Source organism: Euprymna scolopes, chromosome 14 (assembly GCF_053919585.1).
Source record: "Euprymna scolopes isolate OS-2025 chromosome 14, ASM5391958v1, whole genome shotgun sequence".
Classification (NCBI taxonomy): domain Eukaryota; kingdom Metazoa; phylum Mollusca; class Cephalopoda; order Sepiida; family Sepiolidae; genus Euprymna; species Euprymna scolopes.
In genome coordinates, this window is record NC_136495.1 from 17,725,424 (window position 1) to 17,747,403 (window position 21,980).

A 21,980-nucleotide genomic window follows, 5' to 3' on the forward strand; every position below is an offset into this window, starting at 1 on the left:
AAAAAAAAAAAAAAAAAAATCGGGTTTCATAGATTGGAAATTCTTGGAAAGAAACTGTTCATGGAACTTCCATTTGATTTTAGGTAGGCAAGAAAAACGGGGATAATTAAGCGAATAAAAACCTGTTTTGTTATTTACTCAAACTAATGAGCAGCCTTATCTATGAACATAAAAATCTGCCTCAGGAATTCCACATAGACAGCCATTAAATTTGGAAGTCTCTGAATGAGTCATAAGCATGGCAGCTAACCTCTTATCTACATAAGCATTATCTTTTCAGGTTTCATCACTCAGCATGAATCGCTAGTTAAGGAGAGACTTAAATAAAATAAAATGCTGGGTAGTTGAATACAAAACTCAGATTTTCAATTTCTTGTTTGGCAAAAAGAAGAAAAAAAAAAAAATTGAGGCCAAACATCTCACCTGCAGCAAATCTGCGATTTGTATGCACTGCAAACGCATGCAACCTAGTGCACATTTACAATTTTACATGCTGGTACATGTTGGATAGTTTTCTTTTTTTAGAAATTGACTTCCAAACCAGTCTATGTCCCTCGTTCTCTCAAACTCATCCTTATCACTACCTCCCACATGAATTGCCCATGTTAACTTTTCCACAGGTATTTGGAGGACAATAGCAGGAACGCAAGCACTCATCCATTCTTTCATTATGGTATTCGGTTCGATGTTGGTTTTACATGCTGCAAGTGTTAGATGGTTTCTAGAAATTGACTTCTACCCTATCACTGGCAAAATCTTTTTTTCACCCCCCCCCCCTTTTGCTCTCAACTCCACTGTCAATTGATATCTCAACTGGTCAATATACCTATTAATCAACAAAACCTAAACTGCATAAAAACGAAATTTAGAAAGTCCTATTTAAAATTAATAGGAAAATTAAATCCACCAGAATGCATTTTAGCTGAAACTAGGAACTCGTGACTTCTGGAAAATCTACAACAGTGTAGTAAGTAATGGGCAATCAACAACTCCCCACTAACCAACAATCACGAGGTTGTTTGCTCAGCAACCGAAAAGGCTAACATGCTTGCCAGTCGGTTTTCCTCAAACTCCACACTGGACCCTTCCAACCACCCCCTGTCTGACTTTTCTTTGCAGACAGACGCCATGCTAGACGATCTGAAAATCACCCCTGCTCATAAAAAACCTTGACATTTCAAAAGCATGTGGACCCGATCTCATCCCAGCTGTGCTATTAAAAAAGTGCTCAGCCGAAGTAGCTCCAGTTCTCTCCAACAAATGCCTTAATGAATCTTGCTTTCCAGGCTGTTGGAAAATTGCTTCTGTGGTACCAGTATTCAAGAATTCTGGCGAAAGAACTGACCCATCAAATTATCGCCCCATTAGTCTCCTCCCACTTTTCGCCAAAATATTTGAGACCATAATTAACGATGCTCTAGTCCATCACCTTACAGATGCTAAACTTCTGACTGACCAATATGGATTTAGACAAGCCCGTTCCACAGCAGACATCCTAACTAATCTCTGAACGTATATACCATTCACTGGACAAAGCGGGGGAAGGCAGAGCGGTAGCTCTAGATATATCTAAGGCTTTTGACAGGGTATGGCATGAGGGTCTCCTCAGGAAGATTATATCATACGGTATCACTGGTAGAATACTTAACATAATTAAATCCTTCTTAGATAAGAGAAAAATCCAGGTTGTCCTCGACGGTTGTACATCTAAACAATATGATATAAATGCAGGAGTGCCACAGGGGTCTATCCTTGGACCTCTACTGTTACTGATATTCATAAATGACCTCTGGCAAAATTTCCTGAGATGGGTATATATGCTGATGACACCACACTCTATAACAGGCACGACAGGAAAACAAATGAACACATATCTAAAGAAATGGCAGAAACACTAGAGGATGACCTCCAATCTGTAGTGGAATGGGGGACAAAAATGGATGATCACGTTCAATACCGCCAAGACTAAACTAGTTTCATTCAATAATTACAAGAAACCTTCTCTACCACCTATAGCAATGGCCAATGACTATCTGAGAGTACGTCTTTCAAGCTCCTTGGCCTAACGTTCACAGGAAACAGGAGTTAGAACAATTACATCGAGGGCATTGCCAGGGCCGCTGCAAGGAAGGTGGGCTCTACTGTGCTAGAAAACTACTAACACCCGAAAGCATCCTGTACCTCTATAAGGCAACCATTCGCCCATGTATGGAGTATTGCCGTCATATTTGGGCTGGTGCATCGGCTACTAGTCTCTCACTCATTGACAAGGTTCAAAAGAGTCGCAAATCTGATAGGCCCTGCTGTCCCATCAACGAAACGTTGCATCCCTCTGCCTTTTCTACAAGTATTTTAATGGTGAATGCTCTGACGAACTGCAAGCACTTGTGCCCCCATGACGTGAACACCCTCGACAGACCCGACAGGCTGCAAAATCCCACCCCCCACACGGTAGAGATCCCTAGATGTAAAAGATTTTTCTACTCCTGTAGTTTCTTCCCCAGAACCGCTAGACTTTGGAATTCCATTCCAGGTCCCTGCTTCCAACTGTACTGACATGCAGAAGTTCAAGTGCAATGTGAACCAACATCTTGCTGCCCAAATCCCTACATAGTACCCCAGTAGTTGTTGCCCCTGATAGTAGCCACCTACACCAAAGTGGCAATGTGCCTTGTTTGGGGTGTGAAAAAAAAGAAAAAGCCTCTTGTTAATAGTGGAGAAAGTTTATGAAATTATTTACATCCAATAATTTTATAACCAGACAATACAGGAAGAATTAAATTTGACTTAAAAGTAAATATTCCCGGGCAACATGAGTTCCAAATATGGCTTAACATTTTATTGCAGTTTCTTGGTGTTAGTAGAAGAGAACTCTAATGCTTACTGGACACCGTTCTCAATTGCTTAAAACCTCTGAAGTTCCAGAAGAACCTGGCATGAGGAGTTCCTCATGCCAAGAATTCCTGATTAAATATTTACAAAAAATAATTCATGCTCAAATAATATCACTCAGTATGGCTACTTCATATTGATTTGTACAAGAAATGGAATTCATTATTATTTGACAATATCAAGATTATGAGCGCATCTTAAGACTGTATACCAGCTAGTGTGTGCGTAGAATTTATTTATATATATATATATATATATATATATATATATATATATATATATAAAAATGTTACTCATGAGAAAGTTGGATGACTAAAAGTTATTGAATGTGATGTTGGGTTGGTAATGAGTCAGCAGGAAGTATCTTACCTGAACGTTCGTGGAGGTTGTCGATCCGTTCACCTCGGTCAACAATCTTTTCAACATTTGTCTTCAGTAAACGTGTTACTTCGTTAACTTCCGCATTCAAATCGGCAATCGCCTGGTTATTAATGGGTTTCGACCTGAAGAGATTAAGATTAAAAATTAATTCAAAGAAAGAAAAAAAAATTTTTAAAAATAGGGTAACCACCTTTCAATTAGAAATAGTTTGTTATTTATGAAAAGACACAGTGGACAGAGAAAAGACAGAAAAAGACACAGTGGACAGAGAAAAGACAGAAAAAGACACAGTGGACAGAGAAAAGACAGAAAAAGACACAGTGGACAGAGAAAAGACAGAAAAAGACACAGTGGACAGAGAAAAGACAGAAAAAGACACAGTGGACAGAGAAAAGACAGAAAAAGACACAGTGGACAGAGAAAAGACAGAAAAAGACACAGTGGACAGAGAAAAGACAGAAAAAGACACAGTGGACAGAGAAAAGACAGAAAAAGACACAGTGGACAGAGAAAAGACAGAAAAAGACACAGTGGACAGAGAAAAGACAGAAAAAGACACAGTGGACAGAGAAAAGACAGAAAAAGACACAGTGGACAGAGAAAAGACAGAAAAAGACACAGTGGAGAGAGAAAAGACAAAAAGACACAGTGGAGAGAGAAAAGACAAAAAGACACAGTGGAGAGAAAAGACAAAAAGACACAGTGGAGAGAAAAGACAGAAAAAGACACAGGCAACATAGTAGGATGAGAAAGACAATAGCAAGACAGGAGCGAAAAAAAGACAAGAAAACTTGTATCACAGCTATAGATTATACAGGTATGTGTGGCTGCATATGATTTTAATTTGAGAAAATTTCCACAAGTTCATAAAAAAAAAAAATGTTTATTAGTAGTATACAATTATATCTGTCTTCCTCAGACACATACATATCCTTTGTGTGCCAGCCAGTGGTATTCACCCTAGATGGGTGAAATCAGCTTCTTCTGAATGCGAAAGCGTCAAGAGAATATTAAATTTACAAGTAATCCCTCGTCGCATGTATATCTTCATCAGGGAAAATTCTTTGTTTTTGCTATTCTTGTAGGGAGGTGTTATCATCCTACATACAGTGGCTGTTATTCCCAAATGGTCGCCTATCCGATACTGACCAGGCTCAACATTGCTTAACTTTGGAGACTTAACGAGATCTCGTGTATCACTGTGATTATGCTGTATATCCTTTGTCTAGGGTTGAAATTAAAGTTTGTCCTTTAACTGTCTAATACCATTAAATGTTTATGCAAAACTAAAAAGTTTTTCTTCAGCTTGCAAGGTTCGTTCGTCACACAAAAACGACAATCTTTTTTCGACGTTCTTAAAAAATCCATCTTTCTTTCCACTGACATGCGAATTAACCGTACGTTCAAACGACTCCAAATCAGCAAAAAGAATCTTCTGATAAAAGAAATACCGGTTTTTTATATGCTAAAATTCAATCGCGTCTTAATTCATGTCACCTTTTCATTTCCTATCGGTTTAGAGTTCAAGTGGCAGTGACTTCACAATACGCAAACGCCACCCTTGGACGCTTGTTTCTATAACTGTTGTCACACTTTGTACAAAAGGAATTTTTTTCTTGATGGGAAATTTATTATAGCAGTTCTGGGTTGGCTTTTCTAGTTTAAGGTTTAGTGCTTTTCTAGTTTAAGGTTTAGTGCGATTATATATGTTCCTTAAAAATTCAGTTGTAAGTTACTCTTCTTTTTTTTTTTTTTTTTTTTTTTTTATTACATTTTCACCCCAAACAAGGCACATTGCCACTTTAATGTAGGGAGCTACTATCAGGGGAACATCTACTGGGGTACTATGTAGGGATTAGGGCAGCGAGATGTTGGTTCACGTTGCACTTGAACTTATGCATGTCAGCACAGTTGGGGAAGCAGTGACCTGGAATGGAATTCCAAAGTCTAGCAGTTCTGGGGAAGAAACTACTGGAGTAGAAAGATCTTCTACATCTAGGGATCTCTACAGTGTGGGGGTGGGATTTTGTAGCTTGTCGGGTCTGTCGAGGGTGTTCACGTCGTGGGGGCACAAGTGCTTGCAGTTCTTCAGAGCATTCACCATTATAATACTTGTAGAACAGGCAGAGGGATGCAACGTTTCGACGATGGGACAGAGGCTGAAGTTTTGATGCCAGTTTAGGGCCTATCAGATTTGCGACTCTCTTTTGAACCCTGTCAAGGAGCGAGAGACTAGTAGCCGATGCACCGGCCCAAATATGACAGCAATACTCCATACATGGGCGAATAGTGGCCTTATAGAGGTACAGGATACTTTCGGGTGTTAGAAGTTTTCTAGCACGGTAGAGAGAGCCCACCTTCCTCGCAGCGGCCCTGGCAATGCCCTCGATGTAATTGTTCCAGCTCATGTTTCCTGTGAACGTTAGGCCAAGGAGCTTGAAAGACGTACTCTCAGCTAAAGAGTTGTTGGCCATTGCTATAGGTGGTAGAGAAGGTTTCTTGTAATTATTGAATGAAACCAGTTTTGTCTTGGTGGCATTGAACGTTACCATCCATTTTTGTCCCCATTCCACTACTGATTTGAGGTCATCCTCTAGTGTTTCTGCCATTACTTTAGATATATGTTCATTTGTTTTCCTGTCGTGCCTGCTATAGAGTGTGGTGTCATCTGCATATATACCCATCTCAGAGGCAATTTTGTCGGGGAGGTCATTTATGAATATCAGGAACAGCAGAGGACCAAGGATAGATCCCTGGGGCACTCCCGCATTTATATTATATTGTTTAGACGTACGACCGTCGAGGACAACCTGGATTTTTCTCTTATCTAAGAAGGATTTAATTATGTTAAGTATTCTACCAGTGATACCGTATGATATAATCTTCCTGAGGAGACCCTCATGCCATACCCTGTCAAAAGCCTTAGATATATCTAGAGCTACCGCTCTGCCCTCTCCCGCTTTGTCCAGTGAATGGTATATGCGTTCAGAGATTACAGTGAGGATGTCTGCCGTGGAACGGGCTTGTCTAAATCCATATTGATGGTTGGTCAGAAGTTTAGCATCTGTAAGGTGCTGGACTAGAGCATGGTTAATTAAGGTCTCAAATATTTTGGCGAAAAGTGGGAGGAGGCTAATAGGGCGATAATTTAATGGGTCAGTTCTTTCGCCAGAATTCTTGAATACTGGTACCACAGAAGCAGTTTTCCAACAGCTCGGAAAGCAAGATTCATTAAGGCATTTGTTGTAGAGTTTGGAGAGAACTGGAGCTACTTCGGCTGAGCACTTTTTTAATAGCACAGCTGGGATGAGGTCGGGTCCACATGCTTTGGAAGTGTCAAGGTTTTTTATGATAGCATGCACCTGAGCAGGGGTGATTTTCAGGTCGTCTAGCGTGGCGTCTGTCCGCATAGGAAAGTCAGGTAGGGGGTGGTTTAGAGGGTCCAGTGTAGAGTTGGAGGCAAACCGACTGGCAAGCATGTTAGCCTTCTCGGTTGCTGAGCAAAGAACCTCGTGATTGTTGGTTAGTGGGGGAATTGTTGATTGCCCATTATTTACTACACTGTTGTAGATTTTCCAGAAGTCACGAGTTCCTAATTTTTGTGCTTCGATGCGTTTTTTAGTGGTTTCCGTAAATTCCCTCTTAGCTGTCGCTCTGGAGGTTGAAGGCTTAAACCTCAGTGCGGGACCCCACCCCTCCCAAAAAAAAAAAAAAATTATATATATATATATATATATATATATATATATATATTATTCTGCGAATTAGGAATTTTACTCAGCCATGGATTAAATAAAGGGTTCCATTTGAAGTTCCATGCAGAGTCTCGAGTTTGACCAGATACACTTGAAGGTTCATCATCAGTGGCCCTGCTGTTTCAACAGCATCGGCAACCACGGCTCTCCAAATTGTAGAGCCATTGTAACCTCAGGAAGACAAGACAGTAATTTCTCCCCGTTGCTTTCCGTCTCGATTCCAGAGTGCATCTCCAGTGAATTAATGCACCCCAGATACCAACCTAGAAATTTCTATGCCTTGGCGCAGTATATACAGCGGCTAGCCTTCTCAAATGGTTACCGATCTGGTACTGGCCAGGCTCATCATTGCTTAACTTCAATGATCTGGCAAGAAGTGGTATTACATGATCATGCCATTAGTGGTTACATTGACTAAAACAAATAGCACTCAAGATGAAAACAGTCCAAATAATGCAAGTCATATGGATTACGTCTCGATTTTAACTTTTGTAGATAAACCAAAATGGCGCAAAAATGTTCGGAGAATTAATTTGGCCAGTCCTGGGATGGGCATTTCAGTTTTATAGAAACCCAATTTATAATTGCAATTCAGAATATTGTTTTATTTAATGTGATTTAACACTAGTTCTGTTTGGAGTGTTAAAAAAAATAAATAAATAAAAAAATAAAATAAAAAATAAATAATTGAAGAGAAAAATGCAGGATATAAAAAAAAATCACCAATTAGATTTTTTTTTGATAAGGCTTGGTTACAAAATATTTGCAGCTATTTTTTCAACCTTCCAATCTAGTGATGGTCAAGTAGTTGGCCGAAGGAGGATAGGCCATTCATGACCGACCAATTGTCAGCATCACAATTCGGTTTCATTTGTAAACAAGGAATTGATAGAAGTGTCCCATAATTATGAAACTGAAATGACATCTATTTGCTCCTAAATCTATTTTTAAACCCAAACACATCTATAAAAGTGAGAATTTGTGTGTGTGTTTTTAAATATAATGTAAACAAACATCTTATTGTGCAACTCACCACTAAGCATGCCCCATGTAAACCTGACCCCCCCCCCCTCATAATAGTAACCCCCTACATCTTGGTGGTAATGTGTCCAGTTTGGAGTTAAAAAAAAAAAAAAAAAAGGAAAATTAAACTTTAAAAAGGTCACTCTGGAAACAAATCTTTGGCAATCCCAATGATGTCAGGCAATATCCCCACCCCCCTCTCCAAAGGGAGGAGGCTAGGCAAAAGGTAGGATAGAAAAGTGGTTATTTCGCATATTTACCGACCCAAACAACTTCCGGTTTTGAAACTCCTTGGAAATAAATAATTTGAAGACCCTTCCGAAAATGTAAGTTAAAACTGATTTTTACAGAAACAACATTGAGATCTTGAAATCTAAGAACATCCGTAAACTGATTTTAATTTATTTAATATGCTTATTTACAGAAATATTTTTACATAATACTAAGATGAAGAAATTCAATGTGTTTAAAGTGTAAAAAAAAAAAAAAAAAAAAAAAAAAAGTGTGCGTTTGTCAAAATGTAATTAAACTACAAAATACAAATTCTATTCACATTCACAATTGCCTAGAGCAATTCTATTACATTTCAGGAGTTATATTGAAAGTTTTTCCTTTTTATTCAAATGTAATTATTACAAAAGGCGTCAAATTTAAAGTCCAAAAAATTAGTTTCCAATTTGTCGTTGAACTGAATGGACGCATTTTAATTGTCTCCATTTCAAGGAATTTCTTCAGGCTTTATTCCAGCAGAAAACATATCGTGAACTGCTTTCTGTGGCTGAATCCCCGTTATGGGAAACTTGAATTAATTCCCAGCCGGGAGCTTCTGTAAGAAACTGATTTAGCAAAATTTCTGACATGAACTAGTATTGAACTTTCTATTTTATAGTGAACTTTAATTTGTTATTCCAAATTCTTGATTTGCCTTTGTCAATGAGGATGGAATATTTGGAGATCTTCAGTTCAATGAACACACAAAAGCGCATCACTTATGCAAGGGCTGACAGAATCGAGAAATCCATTCAAAGTCTCTTAGCATTGCGAATTTTATGTCCTTTAAGGACTATCTCTTATGTGAATTTTCTCCAGAAATATTTATCTTTATTTTTTTTTAATAAGTATAAAACATTTATGGAAATTAATACCGAGTAAAATACATTTAAATAATACTTTAAAATAAATTAATAGATTAAGTAAAAGGAATGTAATTTAGCGGTGTTTTCAAATTAAGTAACACCATTTACTTCTGACGAGTTTCAAAACCGGAAGTTGTTTGGAACGGTAAATACGCGTAGTAATCAAACTAGTGCCGCCAGAGCAAAATAAAAATCACCTTAAAAAATTAAGTGTTAAAAAGTAATCCAATTTTACAATCCTGGTATTGTTCATAATTCAACAGACAATATAAGGGGGGGGGGGGGAGAAAAAAAAAGGCACTTGTGTATTTTAGTTTTGAGGACAACTTTTCATTTTTGAAGAACTCCACTCTGAACAATGGGGGACAATTCAAGACGATTGTAAAGTTTTTCAAAATGTTAAAGTTTTGTATAACTTTTCGGTGAAAGCAAAACAAATACACCAAATTAACACGAAAACATTATCTGAACATTTATTGAATTAGAACTTTTTGGTTTTATATATTAGATTAGAATTTATAAATAAATTACAGCAGGCATCTTTTGTATTTTTCTGAAATGAATGAAATTGATCATATGAAAAAAAAAAAAATTACAAATGCCAGGTAGAAATCATTTTTCCCTTCAATATGACCCCCACCCCCTCGGGAAGCATATACACATTCACAAGTGTGGATTATAGTTTTATGGCTTAGCCTGAGCAAAATTTGAAACGGCACTAAGAAGTTGCAAGATGAAGGGGGGGGGGCACAACACTCAATAGGACTAAAAATGGAGTTAACACCTCGCCAGGCCATTTAAAAAGCTGTGTACTCCATCTAAGAGGAAATGCTTTACCTGCCAACAGATAACATGTCACATTGAAACTAAAGCACACTACAGCACAAAACAGAAATTACACATGAACATGAAACCAGTGAGACAGAAACGATGAGTAATATCGAACTGCTCCAAATAACGATTGTTCTATTTTTATACAAAAATAGAAATTGATCGCACTTGCCAGTCGAGCTATCATAATGACTGGAAAAAAAAACAAAAAAACCTTCAATACATGTATTATCAAAACCTCAAATTCCATGTAGTTAAAATTAAACTAGTAATTTTCTCAAATTTAATAATTTTAACTAAAATAAAAATGATAGCATACTTTCCGAGAAGCTTCGCCACATGATAGATAACAGGACTTTCGCCCAGAGAGCACCTGTTCCATTGCATCAATAAACATTTTGGATCAGCAGTTTATACTTTAGTACTTGTTTAAAGGCAGCTTTGAAGCTTTATTTTATGTAAGGTTTTTCTGTCCTACATAGAGTGCCTGTTATTCCAAACACCAGTTTAGTATAATCTCTTAATTTCGGTTAATAGACGGATATGAAAAGAAAAAATAGTCCAACTTGGTAGATATAAATTCCTGGAGAGAATTAAATTTTAAGTAAAATAGAGATTTGAATATATGTGCCAACCTTTAAGCTTACTCTCGGCTTGTCAAGCCAGCAGAATATCAGAAAGTTCTTGGCGTTTCGATTTCAAATTTGAAAATAAAATTCAATCATACATTTACTGAAATCAGAGAAAAATACAATTATTCTAGAATTCAGCATAATGGGGGGGGGGATCAATTTCGTATATGAATTTAACTTAAAATGATCCCACTTCCTAGCCATTCTAGCGTTTTAGAGCAGTTAACTATTTTTGCTATAGGAGAAAGTATTTTTGGAGAAGGGTGGGTGTCTACACTTTAAGGATCACTAAAAAGTTAATGTGACCCGGAAATGAAGGATTATTCGTTAAGTGATTCTCAACTATTTCTAAAGTTTCAAGGTGGTACTTTTCACATGTAATTGCCTAGAAAGAATCTCATTTTTAAGGGTGATATTTAGTTGAAGGCGTTATCTACATTCACCAAATAATTAAATCTCAAAGGCATGACCATTCTCTAATAAACAACGGAATTTTATGAAAAATTTAATAAAGATAAAAATCAGTGAATATGAGGACATTTAACAGATGAGATTTTGGATTCAATATTACAGAATTTGTTGAAATTTTATTTCGCTTGGTATTCCAAATGTTGGACAAATTTCTTAGTATTTCATCATGAAATAAAAGTTCCAATTCTTATATTCGTATACAAAGTTAAACTTTTCTGCTACATAACGCTATTTTCTTGTCGATAATTTGTCAAATTTATTCGGATAATTTTTCTTTTGGATTCATTAAACTTTGGTACAAAATATGTGTAATAACTTTAAAAACAAAAGCAACGGCCGCCAGTGATTAATATTTGGGCATTTTGAAATGTAGACAAAATGAAAAATGTAAAATATATAACACTAGCAGTTCAGCTCAGCTTTGCTTGGGCCCTATGTACTGTTCATAACAGTATGTGCATATATATATATATATATATATATATATATATATATATTAAAAAGTTTAACTTGTGTCCAGGTAACCTACATCTAAAATTTTGAGTGTTTAGACTCAAAATTGGCGGGGGATTTTCATAGAGTTTTCAAAGGTAAACTCAACTTTGACCTCTTGCCAAATTTTCGCTCAAAGACTGATTAAAAAGCATGCTGCATGTCTAAATACCCTTTATGTAAAATTTTAAATGTTTAAACCAAAAATTGGCTGAGAGGTCAATTTTTTTAAAGCTTTGATCCCAATTTTGACCCCCTTAACATTTGTTTTGGGCTCAAATCAAGTTAAAAAATTTGATCATGTCCAAGGAACGTACATCTAAAATTTTAAGTGTTTAGACCCAAGATTGGCGGAGGAGTTTGGTAGAGTTTTCAAAGGTGAAATAGTTGAACTTTGGCCCCTTGACAGCCAAATTTCTGGCCAAAAACCAATTAAAAAGATTTCCCCAAATTTCAATACCCCTTATGTCAAATCTCGAGTCTGTAGACTGAAAATTGACACAGACAATTTCACTTTTATAGATATATAGTTAAATGTTACCAAAGGAAAGAAATTATTTGGCGCTTCTGCAGTATGCGGACAGCAGCCATTGTTAGAGGACGGTAACTCCAACTTCTTGGTCAAATAACATGGCAAATAAGTAACAAACAAGAATTTTTTTTGGAATAGAAAAATTCTTGAAAACCAAAACATTGTATAAAACTATTAGGTACGGGCAAAAATGGGTGGGCAAAAATAGGGGGACCTAGCTTTGAAAGCCGATTTATTATTTCTTTCGTTTCCGACTACTTTTTGATTGCATTTGAAAGATTAGAGACTAAAGTTAATTTCCTAAGGGAAAAAAATTTGTACACGTGAAAAAAAAAAGTTATGAAAAACGTTTTCATGGCGAGCTAACCAATTTAACTAAATTTTGAAGTTAAATAAATTCATTGTAAAAATCCTTTAAAAGATAATTAGTTTTATGAGTCTATTTCAAAGATAATTAGTAAAGTCCCAATATATTGAATTAAAAATTAAAAAAAAAAAAAAAAAAACACCTTGTTTGTGCAAAAAATTAGCCCTCCAAAAGCAAGTAATTTACCGTTCGCCAAAAACCGCAACAAACTAAAAAAAAATGTAAACACGATTATAAGGAGACCCAAAATTACAGCCAATCGGAACGCTAGGTCTGTCAGAAACTGACCTTACGAATGCGTGAAAAATATTGAATAATTTGACCCCCTGTCTTTCCAAGCTTATAACTACTCGAAAAATGTAATTAGAGCCCTAATTTTTTTTTCAATTAAAAGAGCAAGGACCAAGGTCTCATTAAAAAAAAAAAAAAAAAAAAAAAAAAAATGTTTTTTAAAATGTTTTAAACTGTACTTTACAGGTAAATTTCTAAAAAGCACCTTTGTTTTAAATTTGAATATTATTTATTGATCTTTTATCTTCAATTTGTGATATATAAAACTTTGGTGAGTAAATTAATTATTTACTTTTTAATAGACATTTCAAAATGGGAGCGTGAATTAACAAAAAAAAAAAACGTTTGTCTAAAATATTATTCATTTTTTTGAAAAGAGCATAAAATTTCACATTAACTCTGAAAATATCGTAAAAATTGAATCAATAGAAAAATTGATAAATTTTTAAAGTTTAAAAATTGAAAAATACTTAACTCGTAAAATTCGATTTCATTACTTTTTTTTTTTTTTTTTTTTTTTTTTTTAAATATTTCTATTACTTTTCATAAAACTTTAATAGTTTATTTTGGAAGTATAAAAAAAAAAAAATAAATAAACAACCCGCTTTTAAGAGAAATTACGAGTTTTTTTATATTTTATTCGCAGTTTTGTGTTAGGGGTGTCAAAAATTCCCCATAAATTTTTATCCACCTATCGAAATGCTGTTTCAAAATGAAGTCATGATAGTAAAAGGTGGTGGGGGTATCAGATTTTTTTTCCCCCCAGATGTGCATCCATACGTTCCTATTCTGAACGTTTGTATCAATTTATCATTTAATTCATTTGTTGTGTTCCTGTTCATTTTTTTTCTTTCAATTATTGTTTGAGATTATATAAAAATTATGTTACGCCGAAAGTTTCACATTCGTGCGAGTAATTTAAAAAAAAAAAAAAAAAAAAAAAATTCTATTTTTTGTGTGTGAAAATATTAAATAAACAATGCTTAATTCAATGGTAATATCGGTAGTTCGAGAAATTCAATTTTCTTCGAGTTATATCGAAGAACTTAATACGAACTTTAGGGGGCTTTTTTTTGTAATGTTTCTGTAATTTTTTTTTTATTGTTACAAATTACGATGTTTTATATAAAAAAGCAAAAATAAATTGCGTTTTTTTATTTACTACTGAAAATTATAACTTATAACAAAATACATTTCCAGTCAGATTTAAATAAAAATTAGTTCATTATATTCCGCGATGGTAAATATAGGGATACGCTACAACAGAACACTGACCACTTTTTTTTTTTTTTTTTTTTTTTTTTTTTTTTAAGGGCAATTAGGTCGCTGGCAACGAATCTGATAATCAAACTCGTCGCAAATTTACCGTTTGCATGGTATTAGCCCCTGAATCCAGGGACTATTTTCTGCCATTTTACAGCTTCCGTTTACGCTACGCGCGACCGCACAGTAACATAAATGACAGCAGTTGAGTGCTTTCACATGGCAGTACGAATCTTGTGGAACATTTAAAATTATATGACAAAGAAGAAAGGCACTCCACTCCACTCCAAATGAGGGGGAGGGGATAATGTCGGAAAGACATTTTTCTTTTTAGAAAAGAATTTTTCATTGGCGGATAACTTAAAATTCGAAGAAAAAGTGTTCTAAAACAAAATGTTAAAAAATACTAGGGTTTGTATTACTGTACACAGATTCGAAAAAGTTGTCAAAAAAAAAACAAATATATAACAAATAAATATTATCAAAGGCAAGATAAGTTACTTTTCTACCAAACTGGATACATTTTTCGTGTTTTTATTCAATGTAACATGTTTATTCAGCTCGAAAAACATGCAGTGTTTACCGATGTATTGGAAAATTCAAAATGGCGCCCGACACTGTCTTTAACACGGTAAGTTCAGGAAAAGATGTTATAAATAATAAACTAGACAAAATACTGTTAGAAATTCGCTCATTATATGTTAGCGTGACATAAGTTGACATATATTCGGCATTTTTTTTAATAGTATTTTGTCTAGTTTATTATTTATAACACCTTTTCCCAAACTTACCATGTTAAAGAGAGTGTCGGGCGGGCGCCATTTTGAATTTTCCAATACATCGGTAGACACTGCATGTTTTTCGAGCTGAATAAACATGTTACATTGAATAAAAACACGAAAAATATATCCAGTTAGGTAGAAAAGTAACTTATCTTGCCTTTGATAACATTTATTTGTTATATATTTGTTTTTTGACAACTTTTTCGAATCTGTGTACAGTAATACATTACAAACCCGAAAATCTCATTTAAATTTTGCAGAGACAAGTAATTTAAGATATAAAGACCTGTATTTAGCACTGCAATTCACTGGCCGCCATGTTTGTACACGCGTACGATAAACAAATCTACTTCTCTGCGACCGACACTGCCACCCCCTCAATTTTTATTTATTTTATTGCGGGTGGATATGATAACGAATATTAGTAAAATGTGGGGCAAATATTTATTCACTCTGCCCCCCAAAATGGGGTGTTTATTCAGAAAAACATTCTCAGCATGGGGAGGGGGTGTATTTTCCGAAAGCCGTTCTTAACATAAAACTAATCAATGAAGTGAAAAATGTAATTGCTATGTTTTACAAGCATGCAAATAACCCTAATTAATTTCCGCTAAGTAGCAGTGTCGGTCGCAGAGACTTTAAAGAGTAAATAATGTTATCTGCGCATGCGGCGATGCCTGCTATTAAATTTCGGAAAACACCCCCCAATCTCGAAAGCCGCCCTTAACATAAGGAGGTTGGGAGTGCTTATACTACACTAGTGGGACAGTAGTCCCACTGGGACACGTAGTAATTATTTCCGGAAATAATCATTATCTAGATTTTTATTTCATGCTTCTTGCTTCGGTCATAGTTTAAAATACAGATTTCAGCCCTCTTGATTCTGATAACAGGTGCCAGACAAAAAAAAAAAAAAAAAAAAAAAAAAAATGGCGTCTCCATTTTCCGCGATAAATTGTAAAAGTTTTAAGCGATTAATGGGAATTCGTAGGCATTACAACTCTCACAAATTTGAATTATTTTTAAGTTAGTTTTAAAAAAATGCGACATCGATTATTACTTATAATTCGAGGTTCTTAAAAATAAGATTACTGGGATCAATGTGTTTTTTGGAATATTTCGTCACGGAAACATACCGAATTCTCTTTTAATATAGGGGAAATTCTGGATAAGAACCAACATGATTATTAAATATAATAAACAAATGACGCTAAAAAACTATGAGAAATGAAAACAAACGATAAAACAAGATCCTTAAGATCCCGAATCAGATATTATCCTCACACAAACTGTATTTGCTGCTGAAAAGGTTAGATTTAAAATATAATCGAGCTTTATATAATTTTCTTAATATTAGAGAAGATCGACACCCTCAAATTGATCTCCCACACTAAAATAGTTTTTTTTTTTTTTTTTCTTTCGGTGAAGTTTTTCAGGGCATTCACAAGTAATCGCCTAAAAAAGTAGAATCTTTTTTTTTTTGGGGGGGTTAACTAGCTGAAAGTTAGTATCTACAAATTTATCAAGAAAAGTTATGTATATTTATCAGTTATATATAGGCGAGCTCTGATCGTTTTATTAATGCATCGATAAATAATTAGGTACTTGTGCGGAATACAGGCTGTGCTATTTTAGATAGAATTTAATTTTTACGATATCTGTTGTTGCTTTTTAAATTGTTAGGTGAAAGTACAGAACAGAACAGTTAACCTCCATGTAAGCATGGCTTTCTATATAATAACGTCATTATTTCAGCACAGTCCGTATTCTATATAAGTACCAAATATTTAATTTAAACAAAGAATAAATGGGGAAGTAATAGGTTATCCTGAACTTTTCAGCTTTAAAGATGAAACAATCAACCAAATTCTAGTTTTATAACATTAACAATACATGCAATTCTAATTTAAGATTATTTTCAATGACAGCCATCTTAAAGCTGAAAAGTTCAAGATAGCCAGATCACATTTAAGACAAACATTCTTATATAATTTAAAGAACACGATTGCGATGTCGGGAATAAACAAAATGTAACTACTATTTCCGTTTTGTTTATCTAAAAAAAAATAATAATAATAAATTAAATAAATGATAGGATAATACTTACATGTTTCGATTTTTGATCTGTGGTCGCAAAGCCAAAAATATCGGTTATTTTTCTGTCTTTTAGAATCCGTCTTGTGATAATTTCTTCTAGGAAGTGAATTTCCTAAAAAAAAAAAATGAAAACACTGAGTGAATTTTGTTTTCGACTTTTATAAAGAAAAAAAAAAAAAAAAGGGGAAGGGACAAAAGTTTAAAGTTCACCGTCTCAAATGTATCGCGGTCATTGATTGGTCAATTCCTGGCGGTGAATGTAAATCTTTAGTTTACTCAGAAAATATAGTCCACAATATCACTTAATTTTCAGTAAACACTTGGACAATTTTAGATGAAAAATAAACACACCGCACCGCCGTCACTGCTAATAGATAAATAAACAAATTAATAAATGAATAAATAAACAAGGTCAACTAAAACAGTTGTTCAACTCAGCGTTAGTAAAGCAATGTTTTTTTTTTTTTTTTTTTTTTTTTTTTTTTTTTTTTGTCACTGAATAAACAAAATATTATTTTCATCATGTGAGCACACACCGTTGAATAAAAATAAAGAAAAACAAAAATGTTTAATTTTTGGTGATTGGTCACCTTTCAACTCCCATTGTTTTTTGTTTAAAACCGGTAATTGGCATTTAAACATCCAAAATAGCTTGGTGATGGTTCAATCGTAGCATATTGAACCTTGGAATATCTCACCTTTCATTTTTTTTTTTTTTTTTTGGTGCTTGTGATCTTTAGGCACCTCCAAAAGTCACCACAGAATTACCCCCCCCCATATGTAACACGATGTAACTTTATTATAGATTAATATTATCAATATAACTTTTGTACCATTTAAAAGAAGAGCAAAATAAACTAGTAATAATTTTTTAAAAAAATTTTCATCGTTCGAAAATAATGAAATTGCGAGACGAAAATCATGTTTACATAATTGACGCTTAAAATAACGTTCCCATGTAGTAAGTATTCCGAACGTGAAAACATACACGTGTTTAATAAATCTAGCAAAAATCAACTAATGGTCAGATTTTCGTGAAATTTTCGATACTTATCCATTTTAGAATGAAATTACATATAAAATGCAGTTTCCGTAAAATATACGAGGGGAAATGTTTTTTTTTTATTTTTTTTTTTTTACTGCGTGCCCCCCCATTTATTTTTGGAAATTTGAACAAAATATATTTAAATCTATCGAATTTTCTATTTATTATAAAACATAAGAGTTCAAATAAGTAAAACACATTTATTTTTTAAAAATTTGAATACACGTATTGAACAAAAACTTACCTTGAAGTTGCAATTAAAAAATGATATAAATTTAATATTATTATGTTTGTTTTTTTAAATAGCATTTTTTCTAGTTAATATATACTATAATCAGTTGAATTGCCAAGAAAAAGAAACTTCCTAAAAATTAATTAATTTTTAAAAGATTAAAACGATTAAAATTCCATTACTTCAAAATATTCCATTACAACATAGATTTTTCATTAATTGTGTTTAAATGTTTTTTAAATATTAAGTTTTAATATAAACATAACTCTTGTCAGTTATTTTATCGCCAAATTAAAACCGATTTAAAAATATTATTGCACAAATATTAAACATTTTATAGACGGCTCTCATATTTGTGCCTTTTTACGAAACAAAAGTATGGAAGCCGGTAGTTAACCAAATGAACATTCAGTAAAATCGTATTTCATATTTAATATACAAAAGTTTATAATATTATTATTATTAAACTGTGTAAATCTTAAAACCTAACAAAATTATAACAAAGTATAATTATTAATTTGAAGAAGAACAGCAAAGGGTTTAAAAAATCATCAAGTCGCTTCTGCTTTCCCATAGTTCGTATAATTAACACAAATCTGACGTCACAGAATCATGCATTCTTTTTTCACATTCAGTTGGCAATGCCTAGTGATCTTTTAAACCAACGCATTTCAGGTTAATTAGGGACCTCTAATGTACACCATAGATACAATCTCCATATATGTAATACAATGTAACTGTAATCTAATTTAATATTATAACTTTTGTGACATTTAAAAGAAAAGGTAAATGTGTAGTTTAGCGGCGTAAATTATTTGATAGACAAAAAGTTATTTGACAAAAAAAAATATTATAAAAAATTATATAAAACACATTATTAGACCGTAAGGCTGAAATAAAATCAGAAAAAAAAAATTCATTTTTATTTTTTTCATCATTTTTATTAGACTAAATGTACGATATTCGAGGCCGCCATATTGCTTATAAAATTTGGCCTTTCTAAAGTTTGACAGATTGTCCTTCTTCAGGTCAAATTTGGCATTTTTTACGCTCTTCTGTGAACCATGTTTTTGGTCACCACATTTTTTGTACTGAAAGAGCGTAAAAAAAAGACAAATTTGGTAAAAAAAAAAAAAATAAATAAAAATAATGAAAATATAATTTTTTTCTCGTTTAATTTCAGCTTTTTGGTCTAAAAATGTGTTTTATAATAAAATAAATAATTTTTATAATTTTTGTCTGTCAAATAATTTACGCTGCTAAACTACACATTTACCAAAAGCTTACAATAAACTAATAATATATATATACAAGACATAAACATTTTTTCAACGTACGAAAATGATGAAAATGTGAGACTAAAATCATATTTACATTATCGACGCTTTTAAACAGCATTCCTATGAAGTGATTATTTCGAAAGCGTAAACACATATGTTTAATAAATCTAGCAAAAATCAACTAATGGTCAGATTTTCATTAAATTTTCCATATTTATCAATTTTTAAATTAATTTATATTTTAAAAGCAGATTTCGTTAAATATATGAGGGGGATTTTTTGGTGATGGTGTTCCCTCCTCTATATTTCATGTTATGAAAACTAAACAAAATAAATTTAGGTTGATAAAAAAATGCAAATTTTATAAAGCTGAAGAGTTTAAATAATTAGTATATAATGAACCCATATTTTATTTTACTGACCTTGAAGTTGTAAATAAAAAATGGACATAAAATCAATAGTGTCGATATGCATGGTAAAAATCAAAATCAAAAACAATTAACAAAACAGTCATTTTAGAATTTAAAGTGAGAGATCAGTTTCACATCTGCATAATAATACGATAGCATGTGCATTGTTTTACATCTGGATCATTTAATTGTTATGTACTTGTCATAAATAATTTTATCAAGAATTCTTCATAAGTTTTGGTTTTGGTTTTGGTTTCGGTTTCGATTATAACTGATGCCACTCCAATAATCTATTTTTTTTATAAATAATTTTATCAAGAATTCTTCATAAGTTTTGGTTTTGGTTTCGATTATGGCTGAAAGAACTCAAGTTATATATATATATATATATATATATATATATACATATATTTTTTTCATAAATTTTTATTTTGGTTTCGATTCCAGCTAATGTACCCAAGTCATATGGATATATTTTTTTATTTTTGAAATCGCAACTATATAATATATAAAAATCGATAGAATATTAATTCTATAATAGTATATATGAGATCTGCAAGAATTAAAATATCATCATATTTAAGTGTACTTTATGACTGAGCTTTGCCGGGCGTTCATGCTAGCATAGATAAATACTTTTGCAGTTTTAACAAAAAAGCTACAATAATATCAAAGCATCTCCATTTAAACTGAACATCTACAGAATGCCAACATCAATATATTACATACTAGCATGGGTGCCCGGCGTTGCCCGGGTGTTTGGAGGTGTATGCTGAGCAAAAAAAACAAAAACAAACAAAAAAAACGGTCAATTTCTTTTTTTATTTGACCCCTATTATGACGCCTTAACATTTATTGTTTTGGGCTCAAATAAACTTAAGTTAGATCCATGTCCAAGGAACCTATATCTAAAATTTCAAGTGTTTAGACCAAAAATTGTCGGAGGAGTTTGGTAGAGTTTTCAAAAGTCAAATCGTTGAACTTTGACCTCTTAACAGCCAAATTTCTGGCCGAAAACCGATCACATAGATTTTCCCAAATCTCAGTACCCTGTATATCAAATTTCGAATGTGTAGACTTAAAATTGACAGTTATTGCGTATGAAAATGTACACACACACACACACACACACACACACACACACACACACACACACACACACACACACACTTTTATAGACATAAAAATAATAGATAGATAGATAGATAGATAGATTTGTTTAACAAAAATATATACGCATACATAAATATATATGGAAACAATTTTGTGTTTACTATAAACTTTTTTCGCAAATATTATGCAAGTATAAATCATGTAGAATATCTGCATGAATATAATTACAGGTAATAGTTAACTAAAGATGATTATCCCATTAAACAAACGAACAAAACTAATAGAGAATTAATTAAAATGAATGTTTAAAAGAATATGCAAATTAGCTAGATCGTTTGCTAGTGAATGCAAATCAACAACCAAGATATAACAAAATTGTATTTTCTATTTAAATAAATAGAAAAGAGGGGGGTTTAATATGAATATCTATACACACAAAAGAAAACCAGATTTAAAGGAGTATAGATGAACGAGTACCCCGTGAAATTTCCACAGGTGTTGCTAGTATAAATTTAATATAATTATTACCTATTTCAGAGCCATTAGCAGAAATGAGTACTCATTACCAAGTACGAATGAGTAGCGTTTTAAGGACAAGATTTTTTGTTTTAAGAGGAGATGCATTTTGTGGCATCATCATCATATTGTATGAATCCAAAGATTCTATTGTTGGCATTGGTTTCTCCGATATTTTTCTAAGTCAGAATTCTTTCTAAAAAGCATCAGACTCCTAAATTTCTAAGTGATTTATGGGCGGGACCACATGAAGGTTGCCAACATACTGAGTGAACATGATTTTTTGTTGAACAAACCGGATTCAAACTTGGAACACCCAGATCGTCAGTTCATGTCGTTAACCACTTGACCACCACATTTTGGGGCAAGACACGTTTTTTTTTTCAACGAAATCAAAATCCCTAAAAGATTGATAGAAATATTCAAACTTGGCGACAAA

General features: G+C 33.2%; 1 protein-coding gene across 3 annotated transcripts in view; it reads right to left on the bottom strand.

The window, feature by feature from the left end:
• The window catches only part of LOC145292883 (synaptobrevin-B-like), a 48,202-nt gene that overhangs the window by 10,616 nt on the left and 15,606 nt on the right, over window positions 1-21,980 (bottom strand). Inside the window, exons 1-3 of one of the 3 annotated variants that reach the window (XM_080139009.1) lie at window positions 17,536-17,659; window positions 16,956-17,057; window positions 3,262-3,395 (exon numbers count right to left, since the gene is read on the bottom strand). In XM_080139009.1, coding sequence (XP_079995135.1) covers window positions 3,262-3,395; window positions 16,956-16,957 — 136 coding nt within the window. In that variant the 5' untranslated portion in view covers window positions 16,958-17,057; window positions 17,536-17,659. Of the gene's footprint in view, window positions 1-3,261; window positions 3,396-16,955; window positions 17,095-17,535; window positions 17,660-21,980 lie in introns of those variants that run through there. The other 2 variants (XM_080139008.1, XM_080139007.1) reach the window with 2 other exon arrangements.